Genomic DNA, 22,688 nt, shown 5'->3' on the forward strand with positions numbered 1-22,688 from the left:
TACCGGGAAAGTCGAAGTGACCGGGAAAACGCCGGGACACATGTCCTTTTATTTATCGTCTTCTATCACGCTGCGGTGTCAGAATATGGTTATTTTTTTTTTCGTGTCGCACAGCGTAATCAAACAGAGTAGGTTCTTATCTTTGAATACGTGTTCTTACTTTTGAACACGTGTTCTTACTTTTGAACACTCATATCCCATACAATTATTGTCCGATCGACTTGGAATTTATGGCAACATATTCCATTCCACCTGTGCTTTAAAACGAGCCAATACAAAATTCGATTTTTTAAACTTGCAATTAGTTGAACTTTTTGTTAAAGTATTACAAAATTCTTTTCGGCCTGTAACTTTTCATCAATATGTATATTGGGGTTAAAACTTTTCTGCATTTTTTGCAAATATCAAAAATACCACCACATAGCCGTATAGAAAAATATATTTTCCCCTACCGTTAAAAATGTTTCCGCGCCGATTGCACATAAATTTTTCATTGAGGTTTTTCTTACATATTTTCCATTATAATAGTATATCGTTATTAAATAAGCTATTTATTATTGAAATTTAATATAATATTCAACATCGGAAAATTCTACATACGTCCAATACATAAATTTCGGCAAATCGCGATATTTTAAGCGTTTATCTCTATTATATATTTGAGTTTGGTGATAAGTGACAGACTGACTGACTGACTCATCATCAACGCCCAGCTAAAACGGCTAAAGCTAGGAGGTTGAAATTTTACCAGTAGGTCACTGTTGGTGCAAATGTGCGAGATAAGGCCGGGATTTGCAAAATTCGTCCTGGAACCACAAAAAATAACAGTAACAAAAATCCTTATTATTCACTGTTATTAGTTACTTATGTACTTATTTGGCAACACATTTGTCAAATTAAATGCTATAATTTCTGAATACCGTAAAATATCACAAACAATTTAAAATTTTGTAGTTTACTTCTAGGCGCATTTATTTTACCGTAAACCAATAAATAGGTCTGTCTGGTTACTCAAAAGTTTGCAACAATTTGTACCAATTGTTACTGAAAGTTGTCTGTTAACTCTCTGTTATTCATTGAGAACTTGCAAGTTTTTGCTGGAGAAATTTCTTCTAGCAAGAACTTGTAAGTAACCAGACACACATTATATTGGAATGACAATGAGGGTTGTTATTTTCCATTGCAACAGATGTCGCAGTTGGTGATAATGGTATAAACTTCATTCTGATTTAGAATGATTACGTCTCTTTAATAATTTTGTTTTCACCTAACAGGTGTCGCACAAAAGATTTTCTTTCTTTAAAATCCAGTTAGACAAAAAATGATTACAAACGATGAATTTGTAAAAATTTTGATTTTCAATTTCAAATTAAAACAAAAATTCTTTCAATAATGTTTGGTTTGTTGAACATATGAGATGCTGTTGAAGACAAAATTAGGGTATTAAATTCAGAAATCGATCAGAAATAACAAAAATAATTTCTATTAAAAAATAGTTTTAATGTTGAGATTTTCTTTATAATTGTGTCACTTCCGCTAACGAAGTAGCGGACATGCTAGTTTTAACATAAATAAAGCATATGTATACAAAATAATGTTTCTTCAAAAATCTAAAATCAATTTTTTTCTTTATAAAAATGTTATAGCGCTAATGTACACGTACTCTACTTTCATCCAAAAATATTGGTCACCGTAGATATGGGGGATATACCAAAACATGGACCTATGATGCAAATTTTTGTTGTAGAAGTTTTGTGACTACTCAAATGTCAAATATAGATAAAATCCCCAAAATACGAAAAATCGGGAGGTACAGTTATATGAGCGCTATACCAAACCATGGGTCTATGTTGAAAAATTTTGATGGAGAATTTTTGTGACCACTTGCAATCTCAAATTAAAGGTACTACGGTCAAAAGACCAAGCCAAAGTCCTCAAAATAACGAAAATCGGAAGGTACCGTTATGTGTGGGCTATAGAAGTTTCGTGACTGCAGGGAATCTTATATGTCAAATTACGGCTCGTTCAGTCAAATAATGCAGCTAAAACCATCAAAATACCGAAAATCGGGAGGTATCCTAACCTAAATGTTTTTGTTGGAGAAGTTTCGTGCCTGCAAGGAAACTCAAACCCCCAAACTTGCGGCAATTGTCAGTGAGAGATGTTAAGGGGTTTTCATATGGCTCACCTATCTTTCCCCATCAAACAGACAATGGCAAGGCAATGGCCTAATATAATTTGGAACTTATTTAAATTATTTTAAACAAATTAACAATTAACTTACCACAAACATGCAAGAACGTTTATAATGGGCACAGCCCGAACGTTCTGTTGGTAATGATGATGTAGATGAGGTTGTTGATGATTGTGCAGACGTAACTTTGGTTTCTGTTGTTGTAGACTCGCTGGTTTGGATTGAACTATTATTATTCGCCGATATAATGTGATTCGAATGTTGTTGGTTTGTATTCATTGAATGTTGTTGTTGTGTTAAAGTGTGATTCGTAATGATTGTAACATCGCTTTTCAAAGGATTCTGAATGTCCATAATATTACATGCAGGCGTTGAGAGGGCTTTACGTAAAATTGGTTTGTACTCATCTAAATCATTCATACTGTAGTCCATTTTATGGGACGTATTTTCGAGCAGCGATAAATGTTGTTGATTCATGATTAAAGCTTGAGGCAAAGCGGTGTGACGCCTTCTATTAAGTGGAGATTGAGCCATTGAATATTCTAGCGCATCCATGGCTATGGACAGTGGGGTATTGGAGGTGTTGAGATGACTGTTGCTAGTTGCCTTATTCATAATAGGACAGTAATTCGAGTTTTTTGTTGCTATATTCGAATTTATGGTATTTAAATTGATTTGATTGAAGTCTTCGATTTCATGTTGAACAGCCTCCATGTCGTCTTCTACGACCACCAATTGTGACGATTGTACAATCGATGATAATGAAGAACAGCTTGATGATGATAATGATGTCGATGACGTCGAACTAGTAATAAGGTGAAGTGAGGAAGGTCTATCAGATGTCGAACAGTGACAATTGTTATGATGTTTTCTTTTTAAATGTGTTGAGTAATTTTCATTTGGAGAATATTCTCGTTGGCATGGCAGATGAACTCGGATGTTGGTGGTTTGATTTTGTGTTGCAGGTGTATCCATATTTTAAATTATTTTTTGAAGTTATTTTTGTTATTTTATTTATTTGTTTCAGTCTCTGGTTTTATGAGCCACTTGCATCAGTTTTAATGTTTATGTGTGTGTTCGGCATTCATAATTGCAAATATTTATTGCACGTCTCCTGGATTGTTGACATTGGTTATTTGTATTTACTTAATTGTCACCTGAATTAAATATTCGGCATTAACTTCGACACAACTCCAATGATACTTTGGGCGTCAATGAAATCTGTTTAAGAAAAGAAAGATATTAAATGTGATTGCTCAATGTTTGCGGAACACTTAAAATATAACACAATTTTTGTGGTTTTTAGGTTGCCGTGTCTCTTAGCACTTCAACGTCACGATCAGGTTTTTATTTTGATTATATGTATTATACGTTGGAGAGCGTTCTTTTAGTAAGCGTTGCCATGTGTGAAATGATGAAAATAAAATATGTATAAATATGAACATTAACACAAACTGAACATTTCTTTCACTTTGAGCCCTATATTTCTCCCACAATCTAATTCAAGAAATGCAATTAAAATTAGGCCTAATACTCATTACATACTTCATTTTCATACTTAAATTTAGGATTAATATTCTTAAAATGTAAATTATATATAAAACCACAGGGAAAACATTAATAATAAATTCTCCTAATAAGTAATAAAATATTCATATGCTTATTACGAATTTTAAGGCAATGAGTAATAATTTATTACAATAAAAATGTTTGTGTTAACAATATTTACATATGCCTGAGAATGTCATTAAACAAATTGTTAAACTGTTGAAGACTAAGGGAAAAATATTTTAAACAGTTAAAAACAATATATGATTAAGAGACATACAAAAATAGCCCGAACCCAGTAAAAAATCACAATATCAAATAATGTAATAATGTGGAAATTTTTGTTAGCCCGAACAACTTATAAACCAACCTACCAGCCTATTATTTTATGAAATTTAAAATGAGAGGTAGCGTTTCAAAAGATGTGACATTGCTTATCTATCAACAAGTTGTTAGACTTGTGATTTGATTATAAGAGTGTAGGAAAGACGTATACTCCTCCCTAGCTATAATGGTGATAAATAACTTAAAAAAAAAAACTATATGGTCTATTTAAAAAAAATTGAGTTGAATCTGTATCAACACACTCCACATTTTTATTATACCCTTTCTATGTAACATGTAAAAGGAATCGAGATAGACCCATAGTTCATTTTAGGGATATAAATAGCATCACTTTCGGAGTCGATTTATGCATGTCCGTCCGTCTGTCCATGTATTTTTGTGATCAAATCACAGGTCGCATTTATTGTCCGGTTCAAATAAGAATTGGGTAATATCATTTGGTTCAGATTTTGACATAGTTCCCACATATATTTTTGGTCAATTTAGCGCATTTAATGCATCAATCACGCTACGTTCATATATCCAATTTTGTTGAAATTTGAAATGAGTGATGGAATTGGGTTTAGAAAAAAGTTTGCCGATTTCATGTATTTGGTGCACCTAACACGCTATGAGTGTCCAATTTTGATGAAATTTGAAATGTGTGACAAAGTTCGATCTAAAAAAAAGTTTGAAAATTATATCGATTTGGATATAGCTCAAATATGTATTTGGATATAGCTCAAATATATATTTTCGACCGGTAGTTTTAGGTATTTTGTGCACCAACCTCGCTATGTATGTCAAATTTTGAAGGAAAAACTGTATTGACAAATTTTAAAAAATTAAGAAAAAATAGTAATCATTGAAATCCCACTACCAAATAGGTCTTAAAATTTGTGTAATTAATCGTAGTTTAATACAAAAAAAAAATTACAGGAAAATCGAAGAGTACAATCATTGATAAAAATTGATTTTAAATTTTAAATCGCAAAAATTCAATCCAAGCCCACTTTGCATTTTTTTATATTTTTTATTAGACAGCTGATAAAACGACAAAATATACAAAAAAGATTTTTTCTATTTGGATCAATATTAAAGAAGTTATGAATATTTCTTTGCACATAGTTTCTACAGAACTTGACATTTTCAAGGCGCGATGTCTCTGGAAAAAGCTGAAAAAATACTAAAATGTTTTGTCGATGATCAGCATCACCACAGCAAAAAATAAAGGAGATCAAAATCCTCATCTTGAAAAGTGTCCGATTTCACTCAGAAATCCCCATATATCTTAAAAAGTACTTAATTTTTTCAAAAATATTTTCGCCTGCATCGCTTTTCGTTTTTCAGAAAGTATTTGAATATTTTTACAAAAACTTTTTATTTTCTTAAATTGTGAAAATATTTTTGTAAAAAATCGCGCTATTTTTTCAAAAATATTTTCGTTTTTCAGAAATTATTTGAATATTTGTACAAACACTTTTTATCTTCTTAAATTATGAACATATTTTTGTAAAAAATCGCGCGATTTTTTTTTCAAAAATATTTTTGACTTTTTATCTCCTTAAATAGTGAAAATATTTTTGAATACTTTTATAAAAAATTTTTATTTTCTTAAATTGTGAAAGTATTTTTTTATTTTTACAAAAACTTTTTATCTTCTTAAATTGTGAAAATATTTTTGTAAAAAATCGCGCGATTTTTTCAAAAATATTTTCGCCTGCATTGCTTTTCGTTTTTCAGAAAGTATTTGAATATCTTTTACAAAAACTTTTTATCTTCTTAAATTGTGAAAATATTTTTGTAAAAAATCGCGCGATTTTTTCAAGAATATTTTCGACTGCGGCGCTTTTTGTTTTTCAGAATGTATTTGAATATTTTTATAAAAACTTTTTATCTTCTAAAATTGTGAAAATATATTTGTAAAAAATCGCGCTTTTCATTTTTCAGAAAGTATTTCAATATTTTTGCAAAAACTTTTTATCTTCTTAAATTATGAAAATATTTTTGTAACAAATCGCACGATTTTTTTTCAGAAAGTATTTGCGAATTTTAACAAAAACGTTTTTCGTTTAAAATAGGTTTAAAAGCAAATTTTGAATATAGTTCGATTTGAGATGGCTACTACTTATTTTGTACTTAATTTTCTTAAAAATTTTAAATCAATTATAAATTATTTTGTGAAATGAAAAATGCATATGAACTTAAAGTTAATTTTTAATTTTTTTCTTATACATTTGAAATAAAAATTGTTTTAAAAAAATCAATTAAATTTTTAAAAACGGACATAACTCCCATTGGGACTTATATATATAAGCCCCCATACAACGATACCTCCCGATTTTCGGTATTTTGAAGGTTGAGGCTGTGGTTATACATTTCTCTATTTTATTGACTTGTCTGAAAAAATTTTAAACAAAAAAATTTTAAATACAAACATTTTTGTAGTATTATTGAAATATTTGTTGCATAATTTTGCATATGTCATATGTTTGGATTGCAATTTAATCAGAAGCCAAAAATATGCCCAGTCCCAAAATTTGACATGAATCGGACCAAAAATAGGGGTTGCATAAAATTTCGCTTTCTATTCATCAGTTAGTTCCATATTTACTTGTATCCGGGCATTCTGATTCCAATACAGATTTTGTATGCACCTTATTTCTTTTTTTCAATACCAATGTCTCTCAGAATATTCATTAATTTGTCGTGCTGGACGTTGTCAAAAGCCTTTTCAATAGTCAATAAAACATATGAAAACGCCCTTCTGCACATCTCTGAACAAGTACTTGAATGCAGGGAAGGGCTTCACGTGTACCTATACCCTCTTTGAAACCGAATTGAGAGTTTTCCATAGCAGCTTCACATTTGGCATATATCCGCTTATGGATAATTTTAAGAAACAATTTTAGAATGTGGCACATCAAGCTGATAAGACTTTAGTCACAACACATTTTTGCATTTGATTCCTTAGGTATTGCAATAAATGTAGAAATTAGGCAATCATATGGATATTGGCCTGTATTATATATGTGATTAAATAATTCCACTATCAATTGTCTCTAATAGATGGAAACCACTATTAGTTTCAGTATTTCTGAGGGAATTTCGTCCGCCCTGTTGCTTTCTTGTATTTTAGAGACATGAGAGCTTGTTCCACCTCATATCTGGTAATTGGGGTTCCGGTGCCGTCAGCATTAACGTCGGTTATATTTTCTGGTCGATTTTAATTTGTGAATATTTGTCCAATATATCTTTTCCATAATCTATTTCAGTTGCTTCGAAGATCGGCTGATTATTTTCACCTACGAGAATTGCTGGAGTTTTTTTCCTGTAAATTTCTGCAGCTTCTTTCAACTTTTTTTGTAGGTTGAAGTTGTCATGCATGTACTGAAAATGTTCAATTTTTCGTCATTTTTGATGAAGCAATGCATTTTTGCAGCCCGTGTCGCAGAGCGGATTTCCTCATTAATTTCTCAATATTTTTCGTAGTTTAGGTTTTTATACTTGCTTCGTTCTTCTCGAAGTTTTATGATTTCATCAGTCATCCATTCCTCCTGATTTGTTCTTGTATTTTTTCCTAGGGTGTTTTTTGCTACAGTTTAAATTGTCCCTTTGACTTTATGCCCTATATTCTACATATCGTTCACATGAATATCTTCAAGTTTATGGTTTAGTTGGTGCTTGATTTCATTTTTTGTTGTTGCATTGTTGAGCTTCTCTGTGTTCAATTTACGGGATTTTTCCTTTTTTCTGATCACTGCCAATTTTATTCGGACATTCATCATAAAAAGGTTGTGATCTGAGGGTACGTCCGCTCCTGGATAGGTTGATCATGTTATCCATTATCCATTTCTATGTGTAAAGCCTTCTGGGATGTAATCGGAAAAGTGTGTTTGTAATAGTCACGTTATTTTCTTGACAGAACTCTACTAGCCTATCTCCTCTCTCATTTTTCCACCCAAGCCATATTTCCTGTTATGTCATATACCTTCTCACTCCCTATTTAGGCATTAAAGTCACCTTGAATAATCGTTATTACATGTGATTTCGTCGTTTTTATCTGTTCGTTGATGTCATTGTCACATGTTGGGGCATAAACTTGAATTATGTTTAAATTTAATGGTTTTCCTGTGATTTTTATCTATCTGACATTGCTATGAAGCCAGCTACACTATTGGCTATGTCTGCTCTGACTATAATAGCTATACCTTTCCTGTGTATTTCATCCATATTTCCTGAGTGATACACCACAGCATTTTGGGATTTAACTCGCCTCTATCTGTGCACCATGTTTCACTGTGCTTATTCATTTCATTAATGGTGTTGTTCAATTTTCCAACTTCGTATAAACTTCAGACATTCCTGTTTCCAATCCTCAGCTTTTTGTTGTTTTTACCTCCGGGGATTCTTAGCACCCACGTTTGGCCAGAGACTGAGGGCCGTGTATTTTGATTATCGTTTTGCATATTGTATGATTTTCATGGGAATAATTACTTCAGTGGTTTTCCGTTGCCTTCTGATGGTTTTAAAGTTTTCCTTCTATATTACAAGCCGCTCCTCTGGAGTTCAGACGCTGCTCAATTAAGTGGCTTGTTACAAAGTGTTCTCTCCCTGATGTTTGGTCCGCGGGAGGTATTTGATTTCCCTCCTACCACCCAATATCTGGAAAGCATTCGCAAGCAAAATGAAGAAAAAATGGTAATTGTTCGAATTCCACTACCAAGTGGCTCACAAAATGTTTATAATTGATTGTAGTTTAATACAAAAAAAAAATCAAGAAATTCAAACAGCACGATCATTGATGAAAATGAAAATTCCAGATAATATTAAGATGTTAAACACAACATTTTGTTAGTGTCAAAGGCGAAACACTTATCACTAGACCTCTAACCTGACGACATCCAATTCGCTGTGTGGACTTTTTTTTCAAAAAATTAACAGTAGAAGTTGTTTGCAATCGATTACCATAAACATAATTTTAAAAATTGTAGGCTATATATGTGAAACTGTTGCGAGTTAAACAAGGTAATCTTCCTTTTAATGCATTTAACATTGTTTTAATAACAGTTTTCCTTCCTGTTGTTTCAGCTGTATTCTAATCAAACATTTGACAACCAACTGTTGTTGTCAAATGTTTGATAATACCTGAAATTTATTCATACCGTGGCGTTTTACTACTGTGTTGATTTATATCACTATGTTTCTGTAGAGACAATGTAATTGAAATTTTCAGATGCACAGTTATACGAGTACGTTATTCAAATAAGACAGATATTGGAAACCATAAGCGTTTAATCAATATTGATGTAGTGATGTAGATGTATATATCACGAACATTTTCTAAAAGTGTCTTCTCCATTTTACTGTTTACAAAATTGTTACCCAATGCGAAGAAAATATGAAGAAAAAAATAAAAATCATATTATTCTAATTATACCCTACACCTCTATGTATGTGGAAAGGGTATTATAAGTTTGTTTTGGTAAAAATTCATGTAACACCGCGAAATATTCGTCGGAGACCCCTAATGTGGTATACCTATATTTATATCTCGACAAGATAAAGCGATTTTGAGATGTGTGTCCGTCCATCCGTCTGTCCATTATAAATTGTAATCAAACTCCAGGCCGCAATTGTGGACCGATCCTCACGAAATTTTGTATGTAGGCCGGGTTCAGACCTGAATAGATCCCTATTTTTACTGGTGATGATCGTGAATTATTTAGCGGGTGAAATGGGCCAAAAACATATTATTTATCCAATTTTGTAGCTGCTCTGTAGGTCGCAAAAATAGTCCGATCAACGCGAAATATTATGTAAGGTAAGAGTATATGACAAAGAAGAAGCTTGCAATTTGAGGTGGCGATCAGATAATATTTAGAAGGTTCAATGGACCACAACTTTTGTGTGAAAATTGTGAAAATTTTTAATATACAGCTTATATCTTAATTCTTGGAATATACATTCCGAGCAACTAAGCTATACTTGGACGCTTGAACTACTGACCTCTCCCCCTGATGAAAATTGCAATAACGTGTTCGCTAGATAACGGGCCTACTGCCTAATATATAATGAGTTTTGTATAGAGAACCGCATTTTCCCATTCCCAGTTTTTGCATTATTGCAAATTACATTGTGCCCAATTGTCCACCTTTTTTCAAAACGATTCCCCAGCCATGCAACATCAAACGGTGGAAAATACCCTTCAGTAATGTTGGCGACATTTTCTGAGTATTTCAGCCATGTAAAACTTCTCTACAAGTGGTGTCTTAGGACACGCCGTTCGGACTCGGAGATATGCTGTGGGTCCCATATAATTGAGCGAATAAGAATCGGGGTACACTCACTCATTGAAGAGAAGAAGTGTAATACGGTGCCAGAATCCACAAAGTTATTTCTCACAATAAGTTTATTTGTTCCAGAAATTTTGATTTGTGGAAAGCTAATTCCCAGGGGTAGTGGTGTAGGGTACCACATTGTCGGCACCGTCCGACTATAGCCTTGGCTTACTTTTTTTTAATACTTAAGTAAAATAAACATTATTTTAGTCATTAATAAAGTTTATTCATTCTCCCTACAATCAATCCCTTTTATTTAATATACGCGTTGTGAAATTCCATTTGGCGAACAGGCATAAGTTGCATGTTAGGGTGCAAAAAACAGTAAAATGCCCATAATTACCACGAAGTACATTTGCATTTTATGCGCATCCGATTTCAATGATCACCATTAAAAAATAAATCATTCAAAGACATTTCAGTAGCATCCATCAAGAACCGTGGAAGTAGCATCGCTCTCAGTTCTTAGAAAAAATCTATTATATCTCCGGATTCGCGAACATTTTCAAATATCTGTTTTCGCACATTTTAAACAGGCGTTTTCGGGTTTCCACTGAAATCGAATGGCATTTGTAAATTTGGAACCAATTAACAGGTTTTTTAGAAAAATTTACGCACAAAAATTTCAACTTGTGTGCAGATTGCCGTGATCCTTTGAAGGTTACACGCCCAAGTTATACATTAATTAAAAAATGCGAAATTGCGAGTAGTACAATCACGTAATAAGCTATTAGATAAATTTGATTAGAGCAAAAATGCCAAAAAAACTCAATTTTCAGTCCTCAGAATGTCAGCATCCGTTTGAGATAGATAGAGTGGACATATTAAAAAAATCATACGTTAGAAACCTCATCTCTGAAGTGTGTTCTTTAACTTCTTCTTTGAGCATTAAGTTCTATATTGCCACTATTTGGAAATTAACACAAAAAAAATCGATTCCTTCAACGCTTTTTTCCTATTTTTTACATTAATACGAACACTGCTTCCTCTCATATTATTATTTTAAGAAACCCATCGGTGAATAGGGCTAAAACAGTTTTTTTTTACCGAAATGCGTTCAAAAGCTACGGTATAGTATAACTGTTCACGAGTTACAATACCCCATACCTCAGTTTCAAGATAAGTTAATTTTCTACAAAAAGTTCGATATGTATACGATTCAAGAAGATTGCTTGTACTTATTTTCTCAAAGGGGTTTGAGATTTAACCCCAATTTTTTTAAAACGGCTTGATGGATTTTGGATTTTTGAATCTGTAAACAACTTTCTGATAGTCTTTATATTTTTCTTTAAAGAATCTTCAGTAAAAATTGTTGCACAGTGTAATTTATATTAAGCTTTTAAAAACATTTTGACACATTTCATCTTATATGTAGAACATTAATCATGTGTAGGCCTTCTGGCACTTACTTTCATTCACAATTGTATGAAATTCATATAAAATTCCTTGGTTGATAATACTGTCACATTATACACATTTGTTTGATAAAATAAATCTCATTGAAGGGCATTTAGAAAATGGTTCACCTTAATAAATGTGAAATTGATTTTTTTATTTAATGTTATCTGAAGAAAAGGTACGATTTGGACGTTATCACACTATGACGAACTGTATGCAACTGACGAAATCAAATTTAAAATTTTCCAACATAAGGGGTACGTACATACATGTACAATAAGTACAAATACGGAAGAAATTTGAAAGATTACTCCAATTTTTGTGTGGTGTTTACCTGCTAAAAACAAACAGAGCCCTTTAAGACACTACAACCAACACACAGAACAAAGACTAGATTGATTGGACGCATCAGATACGAACTAATCTTATAGCAAATATGTATGTATATAGGTATGTCCGTCACTGACGAAATGCATCCAAAAACCATCACTGAGAATTAGTTGGTATTAGTGGTATTGGTATCAGGATTATAAGATATACGTAGATATTTTTTATGCTACATTTAACACTGAAGTGATAATTGGAACACATGATAATTATGTTTAAGTTTTTAGTTTTCGATAAAACTAAGCGATTCATCATTATAAATGTTGTTGTTAGGTGAGTATTTTAGTCGATGTCGGAACTAAGACAACATATTCAGTTCAAATGTCCATTGAATAAAAAAGATTTCTTATTGTTTTCTTTTGTTGAAATAAAAGATATGCATATCAAAGATAAGAAGACATACTAAATAAAAGAAAATGACAAGGTAAACGCAATTGTAACACTGCTTAGGTATGTTGTAAAATAGTAATCTATGTATATTGTGTATATTTAGCCAGCCACATAAAGATACGTACATATGTGTCACCTTGTTGCAATGGAAAATTTTAAAATTATACAAAATGCTTAAAGCCTCGAAAACGTTTGAAAGACTTCAACCGATTTTTTGGTGGCATCAACTCTTTCAGATCAATGAAAAAATTGACACAATAAGGAACGTTTATTCTTTTACACAATCACCTAATTTTTGGATATTAAAATTTATGTGCATTAGGGTTATGATTTTTGCACATTTTATACCCTCCACCACGAGTTATATTGAAGTCAAATGGAAAACGTTTCCTATCGTTTATTAGAGTACTAAGCTTTTTTGTCACACCAAGGCTAATTTATAGGAGAAGTGGAATATCTAACTGAAAAATATAAATTTCTTTTAAACAAGGTTTAATTCGAATGAGACATCAATGTTTTCTATCCATTCAAAATCCGAAATACGATGTTACAGCTATTTAGACAAAGTGTGTTCAACCCATTGTGAAGAATGCTTTAAAAGACTTCACAACGTTTATCTTCCAATACGAGAACCCGCTGTACGAAATTACAGTAACATCGGTTGGGAGGAACCGTTATATGGGTTTACACCAAAGTGTGGATCTTAGGGTTATGACTTTTTTCCTTTTTTCTCAAAATTGATTTTCGTAGCAGGAATGAATGAAGTTTTGCCTAGTAATGACTAAAATAAAGTTTTTCCAGTTAAGTATTAAAAAGATCTCATACAAATCACTTTAATGACAACTTTTTTTGCCTTTTATACTTTACAATTCAAAAATATGAAACTATTTTCTACCTCACATCTTCGGCTCCATTGTCGAACCGTTATTCATTGAGGATTTCAAATTTATCAACAGATTTTATCTGTAATCTTTCCTAACGGGCTTGTCGGACAGATCTACGCTTTTTGTACCGTTTAAGGTAATTTGTAGATATGTATTAGTTTTTCTTGATATGGGAGGTATCGTGCCACCTCCGAAATTCATGCCCACTTGTACCACCGCACATTCCCGAAAATTTCACCAAAAACGATTAGTTTTCCAGATATAGCATATTTAAAAAATGGCCGTGGTCGGGGCTTCGGGCCCCAAATAAGAACATTTGATAATCAATAAACATATAGCCTATTTTATCACGGGACATTCCTGAACTTACTCTGAAAATTTCATGAAATCAGGTTCGGTAGATTTGGAAGACAATGTATTGGTGACCGCGGTTATCAGTTTTCAGGATATAACATATTTAAAACAGTTGTCGTTTTCGGTTATTTTGGATCTAAATACGTAGGATACACAACCCCATTATTATTATATTAATTAGTACTCAAACCGATATGGTTATAAATTTTGCATATCGACGTTTAACCAGTAAGGAATGCATCAAATCGGGCGGGTCGACATACTGATACTGATACTGTGGATATTTAAAATATATATGGGAGCTACATAAAAATCTCTACCGATTTTAATATAATTTGGCAATTTTTGTTTCAAGACCAAATTCAGTCAGAAATTCAAAATTGCACGAAATAGGGCAGATATAGCGTGTTTGGTGCATCAACTACAAATATACCATCGGCCAAAAATATATATGGGAGCTATATCCAAATCTGAACCAATTTCGACATAATTTGGCACATTAATTTCTAGATCCAATTCCGTCACACGTTCCAAATTTCATCAAAATTTTACCTAGGCGAGTTTGGTGTACCAAATACCTCAAATCGGGCGAACATATATGGGAGTTGTATATAGCATAACCGATTTCAATATAATTCTATTCTGAATTCGGTGAAGTTTTCCAAACTTCATCGAAATTGGACAGAATTAGCGTGTTTGGTGCATCAAATACCTCAAATCGGGAGAAAATATATATGGGAGCTATATCCAAATCTGAATCGATTTTCGCCAAAGGCAATAACGTTCTTCCTTTGGCTAAATAATGATCTTCTAAAATTTTTAGCCGAATCGGATATGAAGTGCGATCTGTACGTTGCGAACAAAAATACATGGACAGACGGACGGACATGCATAAATCTACTCAAAAAGGGATGTTACTTATATTCCTTAAAGGAAGTATGTGTCTATCTCGTTTACTTTTGATGTTACATATAAATGCACAAAGACATAATACCCCTTATCACAATGTGGCGTAGGAAATAATAAATTTTTCTGTTGAGATTCCCTTTAGATTTTGGGTAAACCAACCAGTTTTTTTTCCTGAATTCCTCAGCATAATTTTATTTTGAATTCTTCACAAGTAAAACCCTAACAAAAATCCTATGAATGAACCATGGCACAATTGCCAAGGCAGTGGTGTCGTAAAGTTGTCAATATGTTATGTAAAAATGTTCTTTATGTTGTTGGGAAAATTACAACAAAAATATTTGTTTTATAAAGGGATTTGACTTTTCATATTCAAACAGCTGGTCTAACACCACTACCTTGGTAATTGTGCCATGGAATGAACTTAACAAAATTTTAAGACTGTAAACTGTTTTCTTCATGTTGTTTCAACTGGATTTTATATCAAATATTTGACAATAGGTAAGTCTTTATACATGCTACATAGAAGCTATTGGAAATTTTTCTCCAGCATCCACAAAAAAAGTTTTCATAAATGCAACTGTCAATATTTGTGTACAAAGACAGCATGCATGTGTAACAATTGTTACATAATATACATAATATAGTGTTAAGAAGTAAAAAAGCGTTAAATTAGGCATCGCCGAACTTTTATACTGGAGGGAGAGTATGAAATATTCTGAACCAGAATGAAATACATATTTATTTGTTTATTATAGTCAATGGAATTCAGTTTCCTTACAGAATAAGATAACAATTCACAGTTTCTTAAATATATTAAAATTTTATGAAAATGGAAGGGCTAAAAACAATGCATGGCTTCAACTCTTTTTGAAAATTAGCATTTATATGATTTAAAAATAAGAAAGTTCTATTTAAAGGACTGTTGCGAGCATAACTTGTGCGATGATAAGTAATATAAAATAGATCTGTTATTCTTAAAGTTCTAGGCGGAACAAAGAATGATACCAAAGCCAATAAATCCGGAGAATCAATATGATTATTTATTAAATCAAAAACAAATTAAGCTGATAGCATTTTTCTTCGGCACCGCAAGTCCAATAACAGGTCCAATAACTGGATTTGTATGACGTAAGTTCTAAAAAGAATAATGGCTTAAGTGCAAAGCGAGTAAAACGTCTTTGTATTACAATAGGGATCCCAAATAATATATATATTCGACCTTTGATCGCTTTTCTTTTTGTTACGAAAGTACAAATGTCCATAATTTGTGATTACCACTTTGAATCCTAATCAACCTAAGGCATATTATGGATATATTGAAATCCAATTAATGTATACAAAATAAATGTTTTAAATTCTTTTCACGGCGTAGTAAAAAACGAAATGTAAAGTGGGGCAAACATTCGTCCATTAATACTCTCCCCTGTACATACATATTTACATAACATATATCAAATATAAGGTTCTTGTTTCAATATAAAGTTGATCATGAAAAGTTAAAAATAATAAATTTCCCTTAGTAGATAACCCTTAGAAGCCCAATGTCAAGTGTCGTGATGATTCAACATAACTATCGACAATTCTTAAGACTTATTAGGTATTATAGGTTTTATGTGCAGATGTACATATATTTTAAACTTGTTTTATTGAAGTCATACCTGATCACTGCATTTCGTTCATAAGAAAAATAAAGAAAATTTCAAAATTCACATTTAGTTGCACGAAATATTATTCAAATATTTCATAGGTTTTCAAAAGTGTTACGTATTTTCAAAAAGAAATGTTTGGTAACTATCTCATAAAATTATCAGACTGCCTATGAATTGTGAGATTTTGTGACATGAATTCGCAATAAGTCTAAACAGCCATCAAATGCTATGTCATATTTATGTAATTGATTTTTTTCTTCATAATTTTAATCCATTATACATAAACAAATTTCAATTATTATAATAGATTTGTGCATACACATGTGCCTTTATCGCTGTGCCCTCGAATTGAAAAAAATATTTTTGAGTGTCATTTTTGGTTAGGGATTTTTCGTAAACATGTCATTGTTGGTAACTTTATATACTTTCTATTTTTTCGAAACAAATATTTATTTTTGCATTCATTTACTATGGGTAAGGTTCATGTACAATACATACATATAAGGGTTATAAAAATTATGTAAGTGCACATACTATATTCATTACCATAAAGTACATAGAAACAAAAATGGTTTAACGGCTCCATAAATGGATTATAGTTGATGTATTGTCTGGAGAAATTTATTTGAGTGTTTCTATATGAAAAATGTAACTTCGAAGGACAATTTTAATTTTTGGTTAGACCAGTTGGCCCAATTCTATTCTTTTTTCTAATTTATGTATTGAAATCACATAGAATAACTTTAATTATCCATTACGTCACCTTGTTTAATTTTGGATTAGATCCGGAAACATGAAATTAAAAGATCGATGCTTTACAAAATTTGGACAAAACAAATATATCAATATCTGCATTAATAGAGATTAAAATTCATAGAATTAACATTGTATTGGCTAATTTAATGCTTTATCACACTTAGGCAATATAGCTTTTACAAATTTTGACGTCATTAATCCCATCAACAACAATGATAGACAGATAGAAATAAAAACAATAGATTTCGATGTGATCTTAATTGTACTATGTAAGTATCATAATTTGCAAATTAATTATATTGACCCTGGTCGTTCAAAACTTTAAAAGAAAACACATTATAACAAAGTCGTTCTGCAATGATTAAATTAAGACAGGTCGAATTTATTCTATTCAGTTTGGGAAAAGATTTTAATGTTTGTAGAAAATAACACTGTGCAACATTTTTAAGGTGATCTTGTGAAAACACTTCGAACTGAGGCTTTTTTGAAAGCACAGACCCAAACGACAAGAAACCCTAGTTGGGTTTTGTTCGGATTTTATGGCCCCATCTAAACATGGCTAAATATTGAGTTTTTAAAGATATTCGGGGCTATATCTCTGAAACCAATGCGAATCTTCTTCTTCTTCTGACCTCTGAAGCAAATTTGTAGATAAGGACAAGAATTAAATATTTGGAGAAATAATGAACTCGAAAAACTACATTTATTGCCTCAAATTTCAAAATATATGCAAAAAGTCCAAAATTTTTATACACTTCGCACCGTATCTCCAAAACCGTTAATTTTTTCTGAATATTTTCTTTTGGCAAAATATTCCCTGGAATGTAATACACAACTCTTCAGAACATGTCATTGTTGTAAAATGCCTCTATCCCGTTCTTTTCAGTAAATTTTTCAACGACGATTTAATAAAAATGTCAATAATGTAGCGAAATCCTTAATGCGAGAATAAACTGTTGGTGTGAACTGTGTTTGAAATACGTGTTGTAAAAGATATGATGCAAAATACCACTGAAACAACATGAAGTAAGCATTTTAGAGTTTCAGAATGTTCTAAAGAATTGTTGAGAACTTTATTCGGAAGGTTTTTGCAAAAGTTTACTTGGTTCAATTCCCAATAGTTTAGCCGATACTGACCAGAATTTCAGCAATTATGTAAAATTTTCTATATTTTATAGATTTTGATGCCCTAGATGGAGTTTTTCTTATGTGGTTTCTTCAAGACAGCAAGGCCAAATTCCTATTCGTTTCTAAGATAAAGGCCTGATAAATGCAAAAAAGTGAAGATTTAGCCCGGTTTAGATGAGGCCATAAAATCCGAACTGGATCTGACAGGACAAAACCCAACTAGGATTTTTGTAGTCTAAATATGTACTTTCAAAAAATCCATGCTAGAAGTTGTTTGCTTTTTTTAATTCAAGTTTAATTCAAGTCCAAACGTCTACGATTCTATTGTTAGGAACTGTTGAAGAATATTTACGCTGAAACATTAGAACCAACTAGTGATATTCATCAATTGAATGCACATCACCAGGAACGTTTCTACGATTAATTGGATACAGTATAGAAAACAATTTCCACCTTCAAAAAAAGCTATATTATAGTTGATAGTATTGACAATGTTTTAACGAAAAATCATATTCATAGTCCGTTTTCTAAATTCCCTAAAAATAATTCTTTGTAAATGACTTTTTCTGGTATTTTTTAAATCATTACTATTAAATTATGTAAAGTTTTACTAACACTGTGCAACACGAAAATTATTAACTATATTCTGACACCGCAGCGTGATAGAAGACCAAAAAATAGAAGACAAGTGTCCCGCCGTTTTTCCCTTTCTCATCAACTTTCGCGGTTGTAGGCCTCCAAAAGTTTGAGGGTTTGATGTAAAAAGGGGTAATTTTTCAAGACTATATCTTCCAAACCGTTAGGAATTTTGAATTTATCTCATAGGCAAAGTTGTAGATCTTGTCTTAAGGAACAAAAATTGTGAACACATATAGTCCATCAAACTTCATATGCAAAGTCAAAATCGCCAAGGTCAAATTTCTTTTAAAAACTTTTCTCGGGTTTTGGTCTGCAGCTATCAAACCGATCAAATTTGAAGCAAACAACCAACTACAAAAATGTACCTAAGATCTCAATAAACATCTATCTAGAACATATGAACTCAGTATAGACTGTTCTTAAAGGTCAAAATAACAAAGCAAATGGGATTTTTATCCTGTTTTCTCTGGTTCTGATCCACAGATACTAAACCGTTCAATATTCAAGAAAACAACCAACTGCAATAATGTAGCAAAGACATCAATGAACAACTTTCTGGAACATGCGAAATGTCTATGAACGGTGCTTAAAGGTGAAAATAGCAAAAAACATTTGAAAATATTCACCGCCCAAAAATTAGGGATACCGTCAACTACAAAAATGTACCTAAGATTTCAATAAACAACTTTCTAGAACATATAAGAATTCTAGGAATGATTCTCAGGGCTGAAATTCAAGAACAATTTAATTATTTTTAACATTCCCCCTGCTCAGGTTTGGAAATAACAAACTGTTAAAAACTCAAGTAAATTTGAAAGGTTTGGTATTTACGGACCTGAACAGGAAAGAAAGATCTAAAATAATCGAATTTTGAGATTGAAGAATCATTCCTAGAATCCTTATATGTTCTAGAAAGTTGTTCATTGATGTCTTTGCTAAATTATTGCAGTTGGTTGTTTTCTTGAATATTGAACGGTTTAGTATCTGTGGATCAGAACCAGAGAAAACAGGATAAAAATCCCATTTGCTTTGTTATTTTGACCTTTAAGAACCGTCTAAACAGAGTTCATATGTTCTAGATAGATGTTTATTGAGATCTTAGGTACATTTTTGTAGTTGGTTGTTTGCTTCAAATTTGATCGGTTTGATAGCTGCAGACCAAAACCTGCGAAAAATTTTTAAAAGAAATTTGAACTTGGCGATTTTGACCTTGCAGATGAAGTTTGATGGATTATATGGGTTTACAATTTTGTTCCTTAAGACAAGATCTACAACTTTGCCTCTGAGATAAATTCAAAATTCCTAACGGTTTGAAAGATATAGTCTTGGAAAATGACCCCTTTTTACATCAAAGCCTCAAACCTTTGGAGGGCTATAACCGCTAAAGTTGAGATGGGGAAAAACGGCGAGACACGAGACAGAATATGGTTAATAAAACATGACTCAAAAAATTACACACAGTGTAATGTTGTGAGTATTTGTGAGTTTCGATATTTTTTAAATACAGGAGAAAGTCTCTAGTTTACGATCCCATCCACCACCTGGCAAGTCATCCCCTTATACCACGCCTGTAAAATCATCAAATTCCTAAAATCGGGAGGTACGTTTATATGGGAGCTATATCTAAACTTGGACCCTTGCGGAACATTTTTTACAAGAAGGTATTTTGTTCAATGAGAACTCAAAATGCAAAATTACACCCAAATCGGTTGGAAAATTTGGGGAAAATAGTTCAAAATATCGAAAATCGGGCGGTATTTTTATGTGGGAGCTATATCTAAACGTGAACCTATATTGAACATTTTTTGCAAGGAGGTACTTTGTTCACTAAAAACTCACAATGGAAAATTTCAACCAAATTGGTACATACAAGTGTTACCACTGTACACTGTTGCTAGTGATTTGGAGTACAAGGCGGAAATTAAAGTACCACTATTCCACGGTGGGATATTTGAAAAAACTCACAATGGAACATTTCGACCAAATCGGTACATACAAGTGTTACCAGCAGAGTTCGAAAATAAACAGTACACTAACATAGTGTACCGCTCCGAGAACAGTATCACTAAAATATTTTTAGCGTTAGTGTTCCGGAACACAAACACTAAAAAAAATTTTTGTGATACTGTTCCGGAGCACAACGAAAAACGTAGTGTACCACATTTTGGTACACTAAAAACGTTGGGTACCGCAGTCGGAACACTAAAAATCGTAGTGCTCCGCAGTCGGAACACTAAAAATCGTAGTGCTCCGCAGTCGGAACACTAAAAATCGTAGTGCTCCGTAGTCGGAACACTAAAAATCGTAGTGCTCCGCAGTCGGAACACTAAAAATCGTAGTGTTCCGCAGTCGGAGCACTAAAAAATCGTTGTGTACCACATGTCGGAACACTAAAAAATAACGTAATGATAATGTACCACACACGAGTTTATTATGATTTGCGAGGAAAATTAAATATTTATAATTTTTGAGATAAGTAGAAATTAAGACATAAAAACTCACATACACCTCTTAAATCCTTGTATGTATACATATTAATTAATAACGTTGGGAACTTAAGTAGAAAATATGAAAAACATTGATTCGGTTGTTGTACAATGGCGCACTACAAATTGTAGTGTTCTGACTGTGGATACATGAGTTTATTATGATTTTTGAGGAAAATTAAATATGTTATATTTTTGTTAATTTTCTCGTTTAGAGTTAAGCTTGATGATCTGAATTTATTTGCAAGTGAAAAAGGAAAGCCAAGGACTCGAACCCACATAGTCACCAAATTACGTTACCTGGTTTCATTGGTGGTAAAGCAAATCTTCGGACGTATGGACTATGTAATGGCTTCTCTGTCCTAGAACTTATCGTTTTTCAAATGCAAATGTGTTTTTGTACATTAACGCGGATACTTGGCCACAGAAATATATTTTCTTCATGACAAGCGCTTTTTGCGCTGACTTTGAAGTTATGAGTTGGCTTTGAACGCTAACACGCCATGACAACATTTTTTGATATGTTATAATTTTTTTTAATAAATACAAATTAAAAAATAAAATTTAATAGAACACGTGAAAAACGCCTGATTTGATTTTTGGACATGGATCAATAAAAATCGTAGTGTTCGGTTGCGGAGCACTAAAAATCGTAGTGTTCCGACTGCCGGATCACTAAAAATCGTAGTGTTCCGACTGCCGGATCTCTAAAAATCGAAACAATGGAACAAAAAAATCGTAGTGTTCAGCTGCGGAGCACTAAAAATCGTAGTGTTCCGACTGCCGGATCACTAAAAATCGTAGTGTTCCGACTGCCGGATAACTAAAAAACGAAACAATGAAACAAAAAAGTCGTAGTGTTTGGCTGCGGAGCACTAAAAATCGCGGGATTCCGACTGCCGGATCACTAAAAATTTTAGTGTTCCGACTGCCGGATCTCTAAAAATCGAAACAATGGAACAATAAAAATCGTAGTGTTCGGCTGCGGAGCACTAAAAATTGTTGTGTTCCGACTGCCGGATCTCTAAAAATCGAAAAGCTGCTAATTATAATTTCTGAGGAAAATTAAATATTTTATGGGCTGTGGGACGAGTAAAAATTAAAAATAAAAATTAATAAATAAAATGCACGTGTTTTAAATTAGTTACAAATGTTGAGAGCTTTAGTAGAAAATTAGAAAAAAAATCATCATCATTAATTTATGAATATTGTTTCTTGTACAAATGGCAACAGGTACAATTTCCCCAAAATAAGAAGTGTGTGGTTGTATATATCCCGAAATCATAAAGTCGACTTTAAAT

At 32.3% G+C, this 22,688-nt stretch overlaps 1 protein-coding gene across 3 annotated transcripts in view; it reads right to left on the reverse strand.

The window, feature by feature from the left end:
* Rchy1 (Ring finger and CHY zinc finger domain containing 1) overlaps positions 1 to 22,688 on the reverse strand; it is a 59,041-nt gene that overhangs the window by 26,930 nt on the left and 9,423 nt on the right. For all 3 annotated transcript variants that reach the window (XM_073968153.1, XM_073968154.1, XM_073968152.1), the window contains exon 2: positions 2,285 to 3,415. In XM_073968153.1, coding sequence (XP_073824254.1) covers positions 2,285 to 3,169 — 885 coding nt within the window. In that variant the 5' untranslated portion in view covers positions 3,170 to 3,415. The remainder of the gene's footprint in view (positions 1 to 2,284; positions 3,416 to 22,688) is intronic.

Source organism: Musca autumnalis, unplaced genomic scaffold, assembly GCF_047663935.1.
Source record: "Musca autumnalis isolate F117 unplaced genomic scaffold, ASM4766393v1 scaffold_2, whole genome shotgun sequence".
NCBI lineage: Eukaryota > Metazoa > Arthropoda > Insecta > Diptera > Muscidae > Musca > Musca autumnalis.